General features: G+C 38.8%; 1 protein-coding gene across 8 annotated transcripts in view; it reads left to right on the top strand.

Annotated features, from left to right (window-relative positions):
- Positions 1 to 21,059, top strand: part of RAPGEF4 (Rap guanine nucleotide exchange factor 4) — a 277,658-nt gene that overhangs the window by 104,269 nt on the left and 152,330 nt on the right. Inside the window, exon 1 of one of the 8 annotated variants that reach the window (XM_045817994.1) lies at positions 13,583 to 13,708. The exons of the other annotated variants lie outside the window; for them this stretch is intronic. Coding sequence (XP_045673950.1) covers positions 13,667 to 13,708 — 42 coding nt within the window. The 5' untranslated portion in view covers positions 13,583 to 13,666. Of the gene's footprint in view, positions 1 to 13,582; positions 13,709 to 21,059 lie in introns of those variants that run through there. 8 annotated transcript variants of the gene reach the window in all.

Genomic DNA, 21,059 nt, shown 5'->3' with positions numbered 1-21,059 from the left:
TTTCTACTTTCCTCAAATCTTTGGCCAAACTGCACCCCTCATGCCTCTTACCATGCAAGAGTTCAGTTTCCTGCCACCAAACCTATTAACCTTGTAAGCTGAACAAAATTGTTTGCCTTGAGGACAGTTCAACACAGTAAATGTCAGATCTCACTCCAGAAAGCGTTTACTAGAAACTTCTTGAGGAATCAACCAAGACCAAATCAGGAACTAACTTCAGATTGCACAGCCAGATTGCCTAAACATTCTCTTCATGCATCTTTCTCCCCAAAGTCTGGCTCCTCATGGCAGCTATCAGTTGATTCTCCTCCTTTATCCTCCTCTACCCCACACTAATTCTCTTCATCTTCTTTCCCCTCCTTTCACTCCTTACAGGTGGAGCCAACCAGTCTCTCTTGCTGCCTGCCATTTTTCTCCCACTCCTTACCTTCGTCAGCACAAGTCATAGACAGTTCAGTAAGCAGATTATCCTTCTTCCCAGTGAGAAGAGGAACGCGTTGCAAATATTGGTGATTGAATATATGTAAAATCTAAATTAAATAAAATTACATCTAAATTAAAAAGCAAACTAAGTACATGTTTTAAATTGTCCATTTGTATTCATCCATTCCATCTTTCCTCAGGTTAAAGTAGAAGGAGTTTTCTTCTTCTGATTCCTCCAATTATGTTCGGTACCCATTCACTCCTGTATTCTTGTGGTGCTTGCTTTATGCATCATTTCCTCGGTCTTTTAGCTTTTCATCTCTAATGGGAGGGTCTTTTTCATCAGAGTGTACATGATCTCCAGCCACTCCAATCTTTTAAAAAAAGGGCAAAACTAAACCTTCATCTTGCCCACGTTTACCTACTCAGCTTTTCCTCCCCACTTATAGCCACACTTCTTCAAGTTTGCTGATTGCCCTTCTCTCCTGAAAAACTACCCTCGGCATGCTGCCCATGCCCCCACCACACACACTACCAATTTTGTTATATTTTGTCTCTTTGGGGGCTGAAATGCTAACTCAAATCTTTTTACATTCCTCCTTACTATGTTGTTTATAGTATGCACTTGTCCTAATAAAACTGAAGTTTCAGAACTCAGAAGCCTTTTCTGTTCCAAAGCTGGTTATTAAAATAAAAAAATTCTTTGACTTTCTGTGCTTTGGATAAAAAAAAAAACCTATTTAGACACTCAGTTGGCTTCTTTGTTTCCTTCAAGTCTTTTCATGTCCTTGGGGTAATGGAATAATCCTGAGGCGACTGGGTGGGGGGAGGGGCGTAGTAAAGGGTAAATGAGTTATGCTTGCCTGTGGTCTGAGAAATCATCCAAGAGAAATGACTCTTGAACCTAAACATGAAGGTCCAATGTAACCTCTTCTCCTACTGAAACAGATCCCTCATCATCTGAATTGTACCTAGACGGAAATGATTAGACATTTATAATTTTTCAGCATTTCACAAGTGAAATGCATTTATGACTGAGGGTATGGCTATGTGTCAGGTCTTTATAATAAATTGTGGTGAAAAAGAACTAAACCTGTTCGCCTTGTCCAGTTTCATCCTGATTAAATAGGCACAAACTGATGTTCATCCAGGCCAATCTATAAAGGTGAGGGGGGTAACATTTAAGAAATTGTTTTGAACCTTTGAGCCCTAACTACATTTTGGAGAGGTCTCAGTGACATGGAAGAAGTCTAGTTATTTGGGTCAGACAAATAAATGTTTGCATTGCTTAATTAACATCCTTAAAACCATTTTTGTTGAAGCATATAGAATATTCTTGAACTTCCCAGAGTACAAGAAAGTGAAATATGTTTTACATATTCAAGCTGTGTCATACCTAAGTTAATCCAAATTTTTATTCATCAACAACAGGGAAACTGGAGAAGGTGTGACGTGCTTCAGTTGTTGAGCTCTTATCTGGGCGTGCAAGTGCACTTTGAACAGATTGGAATCGAAAGAACAAATTACTGGACCACCTAACAAAACAGCTTCCCAGTAATCGATCTCTGGAATAATAAAAGCATGAATTAAATGTTTTTTGATCAATATTATTCACACAACTCATATCCCTAATGATGGTGCTTAACTGAAAGGAAGGCCTTTGCTTCAAGGTTCATTTGCAGTCCACAGAGAACTTGAAATTTGTTTTGAAACCCCAGTGCTTCTGGAAAATATGAGTCTTATATTTCATTTTGTGGAATTAGAGTTGACTGCACAATAGCATGTTCTTTTGGGGCACAGACCATCTCTCCTTTTTCACTCCAAGTTTCAGTAAGAAAAAACAGGGGGGCGGATAGAGGGGAAGGAACCTCTGGAGCGAGGGAAGAGCCTTGTGTAATTTTCTCCTGTTAATTGTGCTCATGCCTCCTATAATAGTACCTCTTGCCCTGGCCGGTGTGGCTCGGTTGATTGGCGTGTCCTCCTGTGCACTGAAAGGTTGTGGGTTACATTCTCGGTCAGGACACACACCTAGGCTGTGGGTTCGGTCCCTGGTCAGGGCATATGTGGGAGTCAACCCATTGATGTTTCTCTTTCATATTGATGTTCTGTCTCTCTATCCTTCTCATTCTCAAAAAAATCAATAAATGTACTCTTAAGTAAGGATTTTTTACAAAGTGCCTCTTGCATGGAGACCCAGACAAGGGAGGCAGCTATTTGAAGTTTTTTTTTGTTGTTAATTCAGAGGACTGAATTGCAGTTCCAGCATCTTCTTAACTAAATCAGGTTCTGCAGTTTTGCCTCTTCTAAAAGGAGAACATAGCAAGTGCTTTGAACTCTTTTTTAAAAAGCCCTGAAAATTGAAAACTCAGTGATGGAACAATTGTAAGTTTCTATGAAGTCACATTTGGAGCAGTGCAGAAGGAAAGATCTGTTGATGTGGTCTTCCCAAAATACTAGTGTCAAGGCAGATCCATCAGCAGCCTCGGCTCCTCTGCAGCGAGTGGAGTGGCATGTGGAACTACAAAGATAGGCAACTTGTCTCCACCACTTACTGCTGGCCAGCAAAATTTTGCAAGGCTGCAAAATGAGTCCTGTGGTATTCAGCCCATTCTAGGCCACTGGTAAGGATGGCAGTTCTTCTGGAAATGTGAACAATGCTATAATCATTCACGTATGTCATTTAACTTTTGGAACTCACTGTGATCCTCCACAGGAGTTTCTGATGTTTATTCAGAAATTGGATGGTAGATGGCTGGAGAACCTTATTGCTGAATCCATGCAACAGTTGAAAGCTGGTCCGAAGTGGGAATAAACAGAGGCTACACTCTTCTGCCCCTAATCAACTGCAGTTCATAGCATAAAACTAAGATCTTCAATTTATTTTGTCATTTTTGAGGCATAACAAACACTGCATTCCCCAGCTCATAATATTAGCCCAGTAATTTCTTTCAGGTGTGGGGAAGGGTTATAGAATCTTTTTCTTTGACATGATCCTCAGCCCTTGGAGGATTGGCTTCAGTTACTAGTGTCCCTTTAAGTTTCATTCATTTGCTTGTTTTCATTCATTTATTGACTCCCACTGTGTGCCAGACATTTTTCTAGGCACCATGTTTAGAGCAGAGCCAGATTTATTTCTGATGATGGTAAAGTGTACACCCAAGAAAGCCTCTTCAAAAGGCACTTTCATGAACAAAAGAGCTCAATATTGTTACTTTATATTGTCTGTAGCTTTTGTGGAAAGCTGAGGTTTTCTTTGTTTCAGTCATGTACTGTAGAGGGAACAGAAAGTTTTGGGTCCTTTGTTTATAAACTCTTCCACATGCTTCCTCAACTTGGGGCTACACAAGGACATTTAAGTGACACAGCCTAGATCTCCTCCTTGTTTCTCATTCTTTAACATGAACGACACATGGAAGAGCTGAAGGAGAGCACTCTGCATGAAGAGGAACAGTTCTTCCAATATTTTCTAAAAGCAGAGGTATCTACTTTTGACTTAAAAGAGTATCATGAATCCTAAGCTTTTGCAAGGGCTTGACTTTTGAAAGGCTTGACTTCCTGCTAAAGTGTTTTCCAAAAGATGAAAAGTAACTCAAGGACAAACACCCAAGCAAGGGCCTGGCATTTTGTAAGTGCTTAGTAAGTGCTGTGGTCCAGAATCTGAAGCCAACCAGAATCTTGATCAGAATCCAAAGGTTAAGTTAAAAAAAAACAAACAAACAAATTTTCCTCCCCTCTAAGTGAATCTCTAGAATGATTCATTTCCTTTTCTGTAAAGTATGAATACTAATACTTACCTTGTGGGGTTTTCAGGGGACCCAAATAAAATAACAGGGGAAAATTCTTCCTAAACAATTAAGTTCTATTCAAATAGAAAGTTTATCATGGAAAAAATAAAACCAAGTCTAAAGCCTTGATAAATTCTTATGTATTTTCTTATTGAATAGCAACCCATTTAAAAAAGAAAATAAACTAATACATACTACTTTGAATTCAAATAAAAATATTGAATATTTGTTTTCTTTTTTTATGGTTGTTCTGTTACAGTTGTCTCAGTTCCCCCCGTTGCTCTCCCCTGCTCCCTCCCCACCACCACCCTGCTCCCGAAGTCAGTCCCCACCCTGTTGTCCATGTTCACGGGCCATTTATACTTGTTCTTTAACCAGGCCCTTCCCCTTCTTTCCTCCCTTTTCCGCCTCCTCCCTCCCCTCTGGTCACTGCCAGTTTGTTCCTTGTTTCCATGCTTCTGGTTCTTTTTTGCTCATTTTTTGTTTTGTTTGTTAGGTTCCTGTTATAAGTGAGATTATTTGGTATTTGTTTTTCATCGCCTGGCTTATTTCACTTAGCATAATACTCTCCAGTTCCATCCATGCTGTTGTGAAAGGTAGGAGTCCTTTCTTTCTTTCTGCTGTGTAGTATTCCATTGTGTAAATGTACCACAGTTTTTTTATCCACTCATTTACTGATAGCTACTTAGGCTGTTTCCAGCACTTGGCTATTGTAAATAATGCTGCTATGAACATAGGGGTGCATAGGTTCTTTTCAATTGGTGTTTCAGGGTCCTTAGGTATAGTCCCAGCAGTGGAATTGCTGGGTCAAAAGGCAGTTCCATTTGTAGTTTCTTGAGGAAATTCCATACTGTTTTCCACAGTGGCTGCACCAGTCTGCATTCCCAGCAACAGTGCACAAGGGTTCCTTTTCTCCACATCCTCGCGAGAACTTGTTGTTTGTTGATTTGTTAATGATGGCCATTCTGACCGATGTGAGGTGGCATTTCATTGTGGTTTTAATTTGCATCTCTCTGATGGCTAGTGATGCTGAGCATCCTTTCATATCCCTATGGGCCCTCTGTATGTCTTCATTGTAGAAGGGTCTGTTCAGGTACTTTGTCCATTTTTTAATTGGATAATTTGTCTTTCTGCCATTGAGTCATATGAGTTCTTTATACGGAGTTGGAGACCAAATTTTTGTCCGAAGTATCATTGGCAAATATGCTTTCCCATATAGTTGATTGCCTTTTCATTTTGTTCATATTTTCTTTAGCTGTGCAGAAGCTTTTAAATTTGATGAAGTCCCATTTACTTCTTTTATTTCCTTTGCCCTACAGGATGCATTGTTGAAAATATTGCTGTGTGGGATGTTTCCTCTAGGACTTTTTTTGGTGTCACAGATTATATTTAAGTTTTTTATCCATTTTGAGTTTATTCTGGTATAAGATGTAAGTTGGTGGTCTAGTTTCACTTTTTTGCATGTACCATTCCAGGTCTCTTGGCACCATTTTATAAAGAAGCTATTTTTACTCCATTTTATGCTTCTGCTCCCTTTGTCAAATATTAATTGACCACAGAGCCATGGGTTTCTGGGCTCTTTGTTCTGTTCCATTATTCTATGTCTGTCCTTACACCAGTACCAGACTATTTTGATTACAGTGGCCTTACAGTATAGTTTGGTAGCAGGTATTGTGATCCCTTCTACTTTGTTCTTCTCTTTCAAGATTGCTGAGGCTATTTGGGGTCTTTTTTGGTTCCATATAAATTTTTGAAATATTTGATCTAAATCTGTGAAATATGTTATTGGTATTTTGATAGGGATTGTGTTGAATCTACAGATTGCCTTGGGTAGTATGGACATTTTAATGATATTGATTCTTCCAATCCATGAACATGATATATGCTTCCATTTTTTTGTATCTTCCTTAATTTCTTTATTCAGTGTTCTGTAGTTTTCTGAGTATAGGTCTTTTGCCTCCTTGGTTAAGTTTATTTCTAGATACTTTATATTTCTTGTTGCTATAGTAAATGATTTTTTTTCTAGTTTCTGTTTCTGATATTTCATTATTGGTGTACAAAAATGCCTTCAATTTCTGAATATTGACTTTGTATCTTGCTATTCTGCCAAATTCACTTATCAGGTCAAGTAGTTTTTTGGTGGAGCTTATACAGTTTTCTATGTACACTATGATGTCGTCTGCAAAAAATGACAGTTTTACTTCCTTCTTTCAAATTTGTATGCCTCTTATTTCTTTTTCTTGTCTGATGGCAGTGGCCAGAACTTCCAATACTAAGTTGAATTAAAGTAGTAAAAGCAGACATCCTTGTCTTTTTTCTGATTTTAGGGGGAAAAGTTTTAGTTTTTGCCAGTTGAGTATAATGTTGGCTATAGGTTTCTTGTATATAGTCTTTATTAGGTTGAGGTATGCTTTCTCTATTTCCACTTTGCTGAGCGTTTCTATCATAATGGGTGTTGTACTTTATTAAATGCTTTTTCAGCATCTATTGTTATGATCATGTGATTTTTGTCTTTCATGTTGTTTATGTGGTGTATTATGTTTATTGATTTGCAAATGTTATATCATCCTTGCATCCCTGGGATGAATCCCACTTGATCATGCTGTATGATCTTTTTAATGTTTTGCTGAATCCAATTTGTCAATATTTTGTTGAGTATTTTAGCATCAATGTTCATCAGCAATATTGGCCTATAGTTTTCTTTCTTTGTTTTGTCTTCACCTGGTTTTGGAATTAGGATAATACTGGCCTCATAAAAAGAGTTTTGGAATCTGCCCCCTTCTTGGATCTTTTGGAATAGTTTCTGAAGGATAGAGTTTAGCTCTTCCCTAAAAGTTCAGTAAAATTCACCTGTGAAGCTATCCAGTCCAGGGCTTTTGTGTGCTGGGAGTTTTTTGATTACTACTTCAATTTCATTAAATGTTATTGGTCTATTCAGGCATTCTGCTGCTTCTTGATTCAGTTTTGGAAGATTATATGTTTTTAGAAATTTGTCCATTTTGCCTAGGTGTCAAATTTCTTGACATATAGTTGTTCGTAGTAATTTCGTACAATCTTTTGTATATCTGTGGTGTCAGTTGTAATACCTCCTTTTTTGTTTCTGATTTTATTTATTTGGGTTCTCTCTCTTTTTCTCTTAATGAGTCTGGTTAAAGGCTTGTCAATTTTGTTTATCTTTTCAAATAACCTGCTCATGGATTTATTGATCTTTTGAATTGTTCTCTTTGTTTCTGTGTCATTTAATTATTCTCTGATCTTGATCATTTCCTTCTTTCTACTCACTCTGGGCTTTGTTTGTTGTTGTTCCTCTAGTTCTTGTAGATGTAGGGTTAGGTCACTTATTTGAATTTTTTCTATCTTTTTTAGGTAAGTCTGTGTTGCTATGAAATTCCCTTCCAGGATTGCCTTCACTGTGTCCCATAGGTTGTGCTCTGTTGTGCATTTATTTTCATTTGTTTCCACAAACTTTCTGACTTCTTCATTGATCTCACTGTTAACCCATTCATTGTTTAATAGCATGTTTTTCAGTCTCCATGAATTTGAATGTTTTCAAGTTTTTTTACTTGAGGTTGGTTTCCTGTTTCAAGCCAGTGTAATCCAAGAAGATGCTTGATATGATTTAAATTGTCTTGAATTTGTTGAGGCTTGTTTTGTGACCTGCCATGTGATCTAGCTTTGAAAATGTTCCATGTGCATTTGAAAAGAATGTATATTTTGCTTCTTTGGGGTGACAGTTTCTGTATATATCAATTAAATCCGTTTGATCTAGAGTATTGTTCAGTGCCACAATATCCTTGTTGATTCTATGCTTGGGAGATCTATCCATTGTTGACAATGGGGTGTTAAAATCCCCTACTATGAGTATGTTGCTTTCAATATCTTTCTTGAAGTCCTCCAAGATTTTCCTTATATACCAAGTTCAGCACAAATGACACCCCTTTTTTATTACAAAATCTTTTATTACAAAAAGATACATAAGCATGTAATTCTGTAACATAACAATATCACACTCAAGCACACCATATAACATTTTAGGTGAAATGTTCAAATTAAAACTATAAATTATTACACTCATATTATTACCCTACCAACCACACTCGAACAGGCATTACTTGTGCTGGACCCTATATTTTGTTGCTCTTATGTTGCTCTTATGCTCTTAAACATGTATGTTTACAAAGATTATATCTTTTTGATGGATTGTTCCCTTAAGTATTATATAGTGTCCTCCTTTGTCTGTTTTTATGGCCTTTGTTTTAAAATCTATGTTGTCTGGTATAAGTATTGCTACCCCAGCTTTATTTCTCATGTCTGCTTGGAATATTTTTTTTCATCCCTTCACTTTCAGTCTCTGTAGATCTTTTGTTCTGAGGTGGGTCTCTTGTAGACAGCATATATGCAAGTCATGTTTTCTTATCCATTCAGCTACCCTACGTCTTTTGATTGGAGCATTTAATTCAGTTACATTTAAAGTTATTATTGATAAGTTCTTATTCATTGCTATTTCTTCCCTTTGTACTGTGTTCCCCCCTCTCTCTTTTTAAAGATCTTATTTATTTTTAGAGAGAGGAGAAGGTAAGGAGAAAGAGAGGGAAAGAAACATCAATGTGTGGTTGCCTCTCATGTGCTCCATACTGGGGACCTGGCCAGCATCCCAGGCATGTGCCCTGACTGGGACTCAAACCTATGACCCTTTGATTCGCAGGCTGGTGCTCAATCCACTGAACCACACTATCCAGGGTGTGCTCTCTCTTTCTCTTTTTCTTTATCTTCTTTAGAAGAGATGCTAAAGTATTGCTGGTATTGCTGAAGAAGTCACTTGCAATGCTGGTTTGGTGGACATGTGTTCTTTTAGCCTTTTCTTTTTGTCTGGGAAGCTCCTTATTTTGTCTTCTATTTTAAATGAGAGTCTTGCTAGGTAGAGTAGTCTTGATTGCAGGCCTTTGCTTTTCATTACTTGGAAGATTTCTTGTCATTTCCTTCTGTTTTATAGTGTTTCTGTTGAGTAACCAGCTGATAGCCTTATCAGGGCTCCCTGGTATGTTACTAGCTGTTTCTCCCATTCTACATTTAAGATTATCTCTTTGTCTTTTAAATTTTGCCAGTTTCATTATGGTGTGTCTTGGCGTGGGCCTCCTTGGATTCATCTTGATTGGGATCCTCTGTACTTCCTGGACTTGCATGACTTTTTCTCTCATCAAGTTAGGAAGTTTTCTATCATTACTTTTTCAAACAGGTTTTCTATCCCTTGCTCCTCTTCTTCTATTTCTGGTATTCCTCTGATACAGATATTATTACATTTCATGTTGTCTTGCAGCTCCCTTAAACCATCTTCATTCTTTTTGAGTGTTGTTTTTGTTTTGTTGCTCTGTCTGGGAATTTTTTTCTATGTTGTCATCCAGCTTGCTGATTAGATCCTCTGCTTCATCTCACCTGCTTTTAATTCCTTCTACTGTGTTCTTAAATTCAGAAATTGTATTCTTCATTTCCTCCTGGCTCTTATCAATAGTTTCTATGTCCTTTTTCATGCTGATGTAGTGCACAGTTAAGTTCCTTGTAGCTTCCCTGTAGTTCTGTGTATTTCTCACTGAGCTCATTGAACTTCCTTATAATCATTGTTTTGAACTCAGTATCTGATAGTTTTCTTGCCTCTATTTCATTTAGCACTCTTTCTGAGGATTCCTCCTTTTCTTTTTATTTGGAGTTGTTTCTTTGTTTTCCCATTATTTGTGAGACTCTTCCTGTTTGCTTCTGCTTCTTAAATTGATCTGTTTTGACTTCCTGACTTTGTGGTAAGAAATTCTATGGTAGGAGACCTGTGAGATTCAGTGGTGCAGTCTCCTTGATCTCCTGAAATTGATGCTCTTAGGATGCCCTTTATGCCATTTTATGTTGGTTCTCTGGATGTAATTGGGTTTTGATTGTAGATGGGTCTTTCTCTGGTGTCCTTCCCTCCAGCTGGCTGACTGAGAGCCAATCTACCCACCATGTCGTGTATGTTGTTGTGCAGGGGCTGGCAGAACAAAACCACACAGCCCAGGAAACAAACCCATACCTGCACCCACACCCACAATCACACTATCAACAACAAATGAGCCATTATTAATAAGAGTGTAAAGAGATTTAGACTACTATAAGAAAGGAGAAACAAATATGAGATGACTAACTCAAAGAAAAATGATTTTGAGAGGGTAGTGGAGGAGCAATAATAAAAGTAGGGAATCGGGGCAAGGTGTAGAGACAAAGAAAATAAAATTTACATTGTAAATAAAAAAGGAGTGAACAAAGTTTAATAGAACAAGAGAAGGGAAGCATATACTATTAGATTTAAACAGAAATTTTAAAAAATATGGTGAAAGAAAGAAAGAGTCCTGGCTGGTGTGGCTCAGTGAATTGAGTGCCAGCCTGTGAACCAAAGGGTCACTGGTTTGATTCCCAGTCAGGGCACATGCCTGGGTTGCAGGCCAGGTCCCCAGTAGGGGCACATGAGAGGCAATCACACATTGATGTTTCTGATTCTCTCTTTCTCCCTCCCTTCACTCTCTCTCTTAAAAATAAATGAATAAAATATTTTTTAAAAGATAAGAAAGAAAAGCATAACTAACTAACTAAATAAATAGGAACCAAATTGGAGAAAAAAGATCCACCACAGCTGTATCAACAACAAATGAGCTAAGATTAATTATAGTTGGGATGGGAATAAGATGGAAAGAGAAAGAAGGAAAGGCTTAAGAGATATCTAGAGGAAAGGGAAGTTATTTTGAGATGATAGAGGGAGAAGGAATACGAAGAGTGAGGAATGAAAACCAGGGGAAAATTAAAATTTGAGACCAAAAACAAGAAAGGGCAGGAGGAAGGCAGAATAGAGGGGAATGGTAAAATTTGAAATACCAATTTAGTGAAGATCTAGAGATAAAATTGAAGAAATGCAACAACAATCAACCTATCCACAATCAATGAGCAAAGATTGATAATGATAGAGAGAGAACAAGGGTATTTTAAGACTGGGAAAAAGAATGTGATATGACCAATGACAGGAAAAATGATTCTGAGAGACTGGAGTGGGGAGAAATAGAAGAATACAGAATGGAAGCAAGTCATAACAAGAGAGAAAACAAAATTTAAAATGAAAATAAAAGAGGAAAGAAGAAGGTAAAAGGGGGAAAGAGAAGAGAGGAGAAAAATATGAGATTTGAAATAAACTATAATATAAAATCTAATGACTTAATATGCACAAACTTGAAGGACAAGAAATGAATGTTAAAAAGCTACAGAAGGGGAAAAAACCTCAAATCATGAAGACCATGGTGGAATTCATCTTGGTAGGATCTAGTATTTTCTTTCTGAATCTGCCCCTGGTGATGTCAGATGGTGTCCCAATCTGGCCTTAGGCAGCTGGTTCAAGACTACCAGGGATCCACTGTCTATGGCTGACTCCTTCAGTTTTCAATCTAGTAGTCACTCTGTAAACAGCAGCCCATCTTAAGCACCACAGGGTGGGGCAGAGCAATTTTTGTGGATGGAACTAATGCTTCCTTCAGGCTGATGCCACTCAGAGGGGAGTGGTCTGCCTGAGCAAGATGGCTCCTGCTGTATGGGGGATCACTTAGCACCAGGATACTGGTGGCTGCTCCCTCAGTTCTCTTCACAAAGCCACCATCCCCAGTCTCACCTCAAATGTCTCTAGTCCACTCAGCCTTCCCTCTGCTGGAGCCCAGGGTAAGTGGTGGCAAATGAAATTTTATGCATTGTCCCTTTAATAGGTTCTCTGTGACTCCAGCTGTCTGTGCCTGGGAGAGAAACTCTGCCACTTTTCACAGCTGGATATTATCTGGGTTCTTTTTGGGATCTGGTGCTATAGGCTGGGAAGCCCAGCTTGGGGTTTAGACCCTGCACTTCTCGGAGGAACCCCCTGGCCACTGAAATATTCCTCTGGGATTTCAGCTACCACCTGGATGAACCTAGCCAGCCCTCTTGTTTTCCCTCTGCACTCCCTACCAGTCACATTGTGGTGAACTGGTTCCTTCTGTCAGTCTGTGGTTACAATAAGGCTTCTCTCTCCCTCTTGTTCAGTTGTTTATTCCAGATGATTTCTCTACAATTTAGTTGTAATAACAGGTTGGTCCTGGGAGGAGATTAGTGTAGCTTCCACTTACTCCTCCACCATCTTGGATCCCCCTCAAAATATTGAAGAAGTTATTGTTAAAAATTCTTTCCCTGTGGGTAATTTTATACCTGTATTTTTTTGAAGAAAATTGTAGGAAGCAAAGGAAGTACAACATCTTGAATAGAGTTAATGATAGATTTTAGGTATTGAAAATCATGGAAAATGTGTTTCTGATATTTAGACATCTTCACCCATGTTGCTGTGTGTGGAAGGTGGGGGCAGGGAGCACGTTCAGAACAACTTGACTCAGGTCCTCAGTCCAGTCTTTAAGCCGCTTAGCCCCTCGCTGCATTTTGGTGATTTTTTATTAAGTTCAACCATGCAAAATTGTTGATATCCAACCACTTTTGACCTACAGAATGGCAATTTCACACATTCAGCCTAGTGTAATTGTATTTCTATTATTGAGTGGGCCTTCATTTGTTCACCTGCTTAGTCTGATGTGGACATCTGGAGGTAGTGATTGTATCTGATATCTAAAATTCACATCCAGAAGTCTGAGCTCAGACAATGTAAAATATGAAATATACATCTAAAAAGTGTTTTTATGTGAGCTGCAGATACTATTACTGACACTCTTTGTGGAAACAATGCAATAGAATTCGTAGGTGCTTAATAGTTGGGGACAGCAAAGGACTGTTCAGCTCAAACTAGGAGCCGTGCTGGCAACTGTATTATCCTGGATGCTGCATTGCCTGAGTCACCTCCTCATTCCTCAGCTGCACTTCCCTCCCTCTGGACCTCACTTCCCTCTGCTATTGTCACCACTATACAGCTACTGCTGCTTTTGCCTGAAGCTTGCCCAGCTGGGGAATTTAGGGTGCCCCACTGCACTGCTTTCTAAGCGCTTGTTATAGCTTTACATCATCACCCTGTACACTCTACTGTCTTACATATATGTATGTGATATATACATAAGATATATGCATATCTTATACACCTAAAATAGATGATATATATTGCCAGGCCAACTCATAGATTTGAGAGGCTGTCCATCATGTCTTTTTCTGGAATGATGGTCTAATGTAACTTGTGGAGACTTTTTTGTTTCATGGGAGAGGAAAAATGCCAGCTCAACCTTTAAGCTTCTTATCCCTGTTAAGCAGCTGGAGCCTGTATTGGTTTATGTCAGGATTTGTTTTCCTGTTCCTGTTTTTGAGAGGCCACAGCCTTGCAGATAGCCCCAGGATGGGGCTATGGCTTCAGGAAGAAAGTTCTGAAGCCCCTATAGTTAATTCTAGGCGGGAATGGCTCATTTCGGTTGCTGTGGAATGTCTTAGAATGACCATGAATGTCACCTTCAGTCTGCTGCTATACACATGGATATAGCGGGGTGAGATTATTTCTCTTTATGCCTGTTTCTTATTCTCAAAGTGACTTTATAATTTTATCCTATCTATAAGTTAAGATTTGAGTTTATCAAAAATCCTATGTAAAGCTGTCTACCTAAGTATAGACTAGGGATTGTACTAGCAGAATCAATAGCTTGAGAATAGGTTTTGATCAAAACTTTTGAAATGTTTTGAAAAGAGGCATAGCACCTTTAACTCAATTTTTAAATTTGGTATAAAACTTATATATTTATTTCTAGTAGAATTAAGAAAACGAAACCTTACGTGTCTATCTTAAGATTCAGATAACCTTCTTAAATGTGGCTTTTCTAGTGCCCCACTGCCTTTCATTCCCAGACAGTCACCTGTGTTTACTGGAGGGAAAAGGGCGACAGTTACTTCTCCCTGTAGGGCTTTGCCATTATCCAACCAGACTGTATCATATCTGAAACCCCGCTAAGCCGGCAGGAATGAGAGTCATGAATGTCAAGACTTTCTTATTCCACTGACTTCAAAAATGGGTTCATGATCTTGCTCAAAAGGGAAACTTTGGAAATTCTCTTGCTTTCCATTTTCCCCAGTTTTTGAGGTGAGAGGCTCTCAACAGAGTTTTGATGGGCATGGGCATGCTGTCTGCTGACGAGAGAGCTGACGCACGTCAAATGTGGCCATCGTAGGGAATTCTTCTCGAGAACTCAGAGAAATGCCTCATAGGGCCCAGGGTGAGGCGGAGTGTAGTGAAGCACAAGGCTCCAAGTCTCAGTGATTTATCTCAGCTGCTGACCCATTTTATGTCCTTGTGTAAATCGCTTAACCTTTCCATGTCTGTGCTTTTGATTGTAAAATGGAAAGAAGGTCCCCGTTTCCTAGACCTCATTAAAAGGGATATTATACATTTTTGACAAAGAGAGGAAATTAATAGTTTTGGGCACCGAATGCGATTCTGGAGGGGAGGTTCAACAATATTTTGAGATGATGACATTTTTGAAATAAGCAAATGAACAGTCAAGGCAATTATGTATTAAAATAGAGTAAATCCTTTACATTCAAAAAACATTTATTGAAAAGCTAGTATATCCTAGATACTTTCCAATTTACTCTGACTTTGCTGTTTAATCATTCCAGTAGTGCTGGGTGGCAGTTGGTTTTGTCCTGTTTGTGATTTTAAGAACAAAGAAACGGAGGCTCAGAGAGGTAAATCAAATCGCTTTGGGTCACACAGCATGGAAGTAGCAGAGCCCAGGTTCAAGTCTTCTTCTAATACTGACTGGGTCCAGCATTCTTCTCATGTTATGGTATTAATATATCATGACAATAGAATTTCTCTAACTAAAATAAATCCAAATTCTGAAAAAACTGGAGAAGTAAAGTACCTATATTTAGTTTCAAAATTGTACCTCAGTTTCCAATTTGCTTCATTCTCTACTGAATTCAACTATTTCTCTTTAATGTATAGGTTATCATGTTATTTCAACCTCATATTTCCTATCAAGTGCATTTGTTAATTATTAATAGTTTTTACTGGTATTTTTAGCATCTGGTAATGAAACTTTGGGAGCATATGTGTGCAACAGTATTATTCTTTTTAAACAATATATGACTTCTGGTGAATAACCTAACAGCACTGTTATGCCTATTTTTATAATACAGTTTTTAGGAAAAGGAATTTTTCAAGCCAACTGGTTAACCTGCTGGTTGCCAAGGTCTGGCTGCACATACTGTTTAATATTTATGGGCGTTCTGGTGCAGTCATGCTGTCCTGTACACACTCGTAAAAGCTGTTGTTTCCCCAAACGTGCCCTCCCTTCACCGTGTGTTAGATGTCGTGGTCTTGAAATCTTGTCTGAGAGGACGAAAAGCTGAGCAAATACTGCTTTTCCTTCCAGCTTCACAAGCAGCAGTGGTGTTGCAAACCCCACCTCACTCAGGTCTTGTCTGAACAGGTCAGGTTGACTGGAACACATCTATTGAATGCCCATTACTGGCGTGCATTAGTCAAATGCAATTGATTGTTATAATACACCACCAGCTCAGGCAAGGTAATTGGGCTCTTTATATGCTACTTTAGAGGACAGAGTGTAAATCTTTGAATACCAAGTCCGATAATTTTTTCACAGTGAACACAGTGTGTCTGTGATTTCATACTCAGTGTCGCCAGATAAAAGGAAGATGGCTAATATTGAAGACCAGGCACTGGGGAAGTCCTAAGAACCTTTTCCGAGATTCATTTTATTTCATCTTGTCTTGAAATATTCTCATGTTTCCTACTGAAAACTTGATTCAGAGGGATGCTACAGGTATGTGCATACATGTGCATTTAAGATTAGAATGAAAATATAAGAGAATTTATTAGGGAATACTTTGGAAGCCACAACATCTCGACTCTCACATTCATTACCACCTTGGCTTAGTCTTGAGGCTGTATTTTGTAGAAAATATCGGAACAGCTCCAGGTTTTTCCTCCTTGGCCCCTCAACTGCTATCCTCTTTCCTAATCCAGCAATAACATGTAATTACTTAGCACGATAAAGATATATTCAAATGCAATGATTTAGATAAAGATTTCCTTTTTTATTTTTTGCCATTGAGGTTTTGGATAGTGAGCTGCTCCCTGATCCAGCCAAGCCTTACTCTTGCAAGCTGCTTTTTCTCCCTCACACAACCTAGATTGACCTCTCAGATAAAAGACCTCTCCCTTCTGCCCTGGCTGCCTGCCCCCTGGGAAGCACCCAGCCAGGCTCTGGCCTGAAGCCCTTTCTTCATTACTGCTCTTTAAAAGCCCCTGGAGAGAATTAGATATGAGGGACCTTCTGCCTGGAGAGAGCAGTGAATCTCCTAACTGTGGAAAAGGTGGTACTGTGTGATTCCATACACACTAAGAGTCTGCAATGTGAATACATCCTCATTATGTTTTGTTCTCTCTCTCTAAGATGACTCCTAAAAATAGAGGCAAATAGACTGTAAGAAACTTTGTCTGTGACCCTTCCATGACTCAGCCGGCATTCCTAATTTGCTGTGGGAGTAAGGCTTTGAATCTATTAGAACAAATTACTGAAGTTGGTGCTCTTTGCATTAGAATTTGCACTTCAATGAATTAATTTTACACCCACCTTGTGTGAAAAACAAAACCGAAGGGTTGAGAGGAGGTTAACACAGAGCTAGAGATGGGAAGGTGATGCGGTGGCAATTTTTCCTCCATCATTTTTGTCTAGGTCCTTCCCCAACCTCCTTGTCTACGGACGAGGTTCTCTCCCTCAGTTGTTTTCTTTCTCTTTGTCCCATGTACCTGCAAAGTGATGCCGAGTGGTTGCTGAAAGATTCATCCACATTTTCACCTTTTCTCATACCTCAAGGCATTTTAATGTCCACATGAGGTTGTATCCAGAATAATTCTGTGCACACTTACTGTGGGAGACCTGTTTCTCGTCTGTTTGTTTTCCGGAAGGCCTAAAACTACAGCTGGGGCACAAGGCGACTTTCCAGATTGCAGTGTGGTTATTGCTGTGGTTGGCAGCCACGTTTGCCTCACCTGGATGAGAAGACTTCCATGTGACATTCCCGTCTAACATAAAGAAATCAAGTATCTTATCAATGAACAAGGAAAGACCACTAGCTAGGAAAGTTGGCAGACTCTATGTACACATAATTCACAAAAAAAGAAATAGAAATGGACAGTAAATTTGTAAATATCGCTAGTCAGAAAAACATAAAACAACAATTAAATATGCTGTCTTTACTCATTGGATTAGCAAAAAGGGAAATAATGGATAAATATCAAGTGTTAAGGAGGCCATGGGGAGACAGATTATTCTCATAACCTGTTGGTGGTAGTACAAATGTCAGTCATATTTTCCAGCTGACTTGGAAGTATGTATAAAAATTTAAAATGCATACACAATTTGGGCCAAATATTTCCAGGTCTGTATTTTTATTCCCTGAAATACTTTCACTTGTTCACAAAGATATATGTGTCAGAATTTTCTTTTCAGTATTGTTTATAATGGGAAATCTTCAGGAAAACTCTAAATGTCGGTTAGTAGAGGACTGGTTAAATAAATTACAATTCATCCATAACTTGAAATACTATGGAGCTCTTTCAAAAGCTAAGGGAGCCATAGCCAGGCAGCTCAGTTGTCTGGAGCATTGTCCTAGACAACAAAAGGTTGAGGGTTTGGTTCCCAGTCAGGGCACATACCTAGGTTACAGGTTGGATCTCCGGTTGGGGTGCTTATGGGCAGCAATCGATCAATGTTTCTCTCTCACATCAATGGATGTCTTTCTGTGTGTGTGTGTGTGTCTCCCTTCCTCTCTCGTTTAAAAATCAGTAAATATATCCTGAGGTGATTTTTTTAAAAAGCTAAGGGAGATCCTTATGTAGTGATATGGAAAAATCACCAATCCATATTGTTAATTAAAAAATAAGGAGCTACAAGATGATATGTATTTATATGATCCTATTTACTTCTAAAAATGAACCTAGATATTCAGATATGTAAGTAAATGTACAAAGTTCTGTAATTACATATAACAAACTATGGAGAGGGGAGAGGAATTGGGGGAGGAGGTGCAGTGGAACTATTACTTTTTACTCTGCATACTTCTGACCTTTTGATTTTTATAATGAGAATGTATTATTTTTGTAATTCATTAAACATATATAAAAATAGGAGAGTTGCAACTAAGTTTTCTGGGAAAAGCATACTGAATTGTTTCCCAAAGAGTCTGTTCAGGAAACCAAAGGTGGGTGTAATGGAAGCGTTTCTTTTTTATTTTGGTAGTGGTTGGTCTATTTATATAGTGAAGCAGGAGAGAGGTTTTTTCCACACACTTCTCAAAAAACATACCTGCATAGCCTGCAGATGAGGGGGGGGCGTTGTACGTGACAGGCCAGGCAGCTAGTCATCAGCAGGTGGAAGAGAGCAGAGGACTGTCACGCCCACTTGGTGATTGGAATCAGAGAGTCCCTCATGAAAGATGGGCGAACAAATTACTGCTCAGGTCCACAACCTTCCCGGCTACCCCCCAGAGCTTTGGTGAACTCAGAGCTCAAGGAAATTTAGGGAGGCTCAGGGGTCAGGGCTATTGTTAGTTTTATTGGAGCTCACACTCTGTAAAGTGCTTCTCTAGGTCCTAACCACTAGGCATGCTGTTGCATCTTCCTTACACCAGGGCTGCTTCCCTAAGGTAATTTTATATGATTGATTGTTCATAGGTCAGCCTCCTCCTCTACTCTGTTAGCTACTGCAAGGCAGGGGTCGTGTCTTCTTCATCTCTGTATCCCCAGCACCCGTACAGTGCCTGCCACACAGCTGATGCTCAGGAAATGACTGTTGAATGAATGGTGCAAAGCCAGAATGCCAAAACAACTGATTTATAAAGGCATTTTTGAAAACTTGGGTTTGCCTGTTGTTAGATATAAGAGAAAGACCCAGAAGCACAGCAGTTAAAAACCGGTACAGTTAAATGTTAGCTGTATGACCAATTGGGTCAGTGTTTTGGCTTTGGAGTGAACAGCCCATGTTCAAATCCAAAGACAAATACCATAGGATCTCACCTTTAACAGGAACCTAATCAACAAAACAAACAAACAAGCAAAATATAACCAAAGACACTGAAATAGAGAACAGGCTGACAGTGACCAGAGTGGAGAGGGGAGGGAATTTCAGGGGAAAAGGGGAAGGGTTTGCAGGAACAGGTATAAAGGACACATGATCGACAAAAACAAGGCGGGGGTGGAAACAGGAGGGAGGTGGGGAGGGCTGGGGGCGTAGGCTGGGATGAGAGTAAAATGCAGAAAACTGTACTTGAACAATTCAAATTAAAAAAAGTCCTGACACCTTCACCTACTAGCTGGAGCTTGGGCAAGTTCCTTAAATTCCCTGTGCCTCAATTTCCTCGCCTATAAAATCAAGATACCAAAATTATCTACCTCATGGATTGGTTGTTAGGATTCAGTGAGATAATTGATGCAAAGCTTTAACAGCAGGATCTGGCATAGAGACAAGTTCATTCATTGTTTATTATTAGCAGTTATTACCTAGGACCTTCAAGAACCTAGTGCCATTCTAGTTGTTCAAATTTTCTGAATACCTCTTTAAACACCACGGTGCTTCTTACTTAACTAATTTTGAAATGTATCTTTTAAAAATGGATTCTATTTACTAAAACAATATAATGGGTATCTTAATCTTTAACTCGGGAGCATTATCAAGAGCATTCATTACTGTCCCATGCGCAGCGCAGAAATACCACCGGAGCTCGTAGAGGTGTGTTCAGCTGCCGTGTTCCCCGGCTGCTCTGCTTTTCGGTAACTTCCTCTTGACTTTCCCAAATGGTCAACTGTCAACTCTGACGACTCCCAGTGGCCTGCTTTTGGTACCTTCTCCTACCTTTATAATTTCCTTTTCCAATATGCTGTCCTCTTGGGAACAGACAACTAAGCAAGTTTTAATTGTGTATAAATAAGAGTGACTTGGTGAGGTTCTTAATGAGCTCTCTAATGAATAAAGTGAATGATTTTTGCAATTTCCGTGTTGGTTGAATTATCTACTATTTGATGCCAACATTGCATATATATAAGAACAGATGAAGTCTTAGCATACACAGAGAAGTTTTATTCTATTTTCTGTTCTACAGTTTTAACCAGAACTCAACATAATGCCCTTCAACTGGACTAGCGTTTTTAGCACTTCCTCTAAACAGGAGAAGCAGCCTGTGCTAGCGAGCTCAAGCCCTCCGTCAGCTACTTGTTTCTTCTCTACCAAGGAAAGAAGACTGGCCCTCCACTGTCAGTAGGGCTCTGATGAGACAGTGTAGTTTAACAGAAGTGAAAGTGCGTTGTTATTATACAGTGCCAAAATTTTATTATTAGAATTAGTATTACTCCAACACTTTGGCAGCTTATGGTGTTTTATTTTATTTTATTTTATTTTATTTTATTTTATTTTATTTATTGTACTTCCTTCGATTTGGATTGAGACAAAAAATATTATTCATTGGAAAATAATATTCTCCATTGGAGAAATTCATCAGTGGCCTTTAAATGAAGTATCTCCACTTAAAACATTTTATAAATATTTTGAATTTAAATTTGTATTTAAAACATTTTACAAATGTTTTAACTGCTTATAAACTGTTGAGAAGCTGCTGTCTGAGTGACGGAGGAAGGTGGGGAAACAGGTAGTGACAAATGCCGCCCTGTGGAGTCAGAGAGCTAAGAGGGGGAGAAATCCGTTTTCCTAATAGATTTTGCCACTCAGCTCTTCTGTATATACAGATAAGAAAAAGTTAAATGCAAATGAGGTGTGTTCATGGGTTTTAATAGGGGCTATTAATAATTAAGTACCTCTAGTA

The sequence above is a fragment of the Phyllostomus hastatus genome, unplaced genomic scaffold (genome assembly GCF_019186645.2).
Source record: "Phyllostomus hastatus isolate PE091 unplaced genomic scaffold, TTU_PhHast_1.1 phas_contig_1, whole genome shotgun sequence".
NCBI classification, from domain to species: Eukaryota; Metazoa; Chordata; class Mammalia; order Chiroptera; family Phyllostomidae; genus Phyllostomus; species Phyllostomus hastatus.
This window is presented reverse-complemented; position numbering and strand designations above follow the sequence as displayed.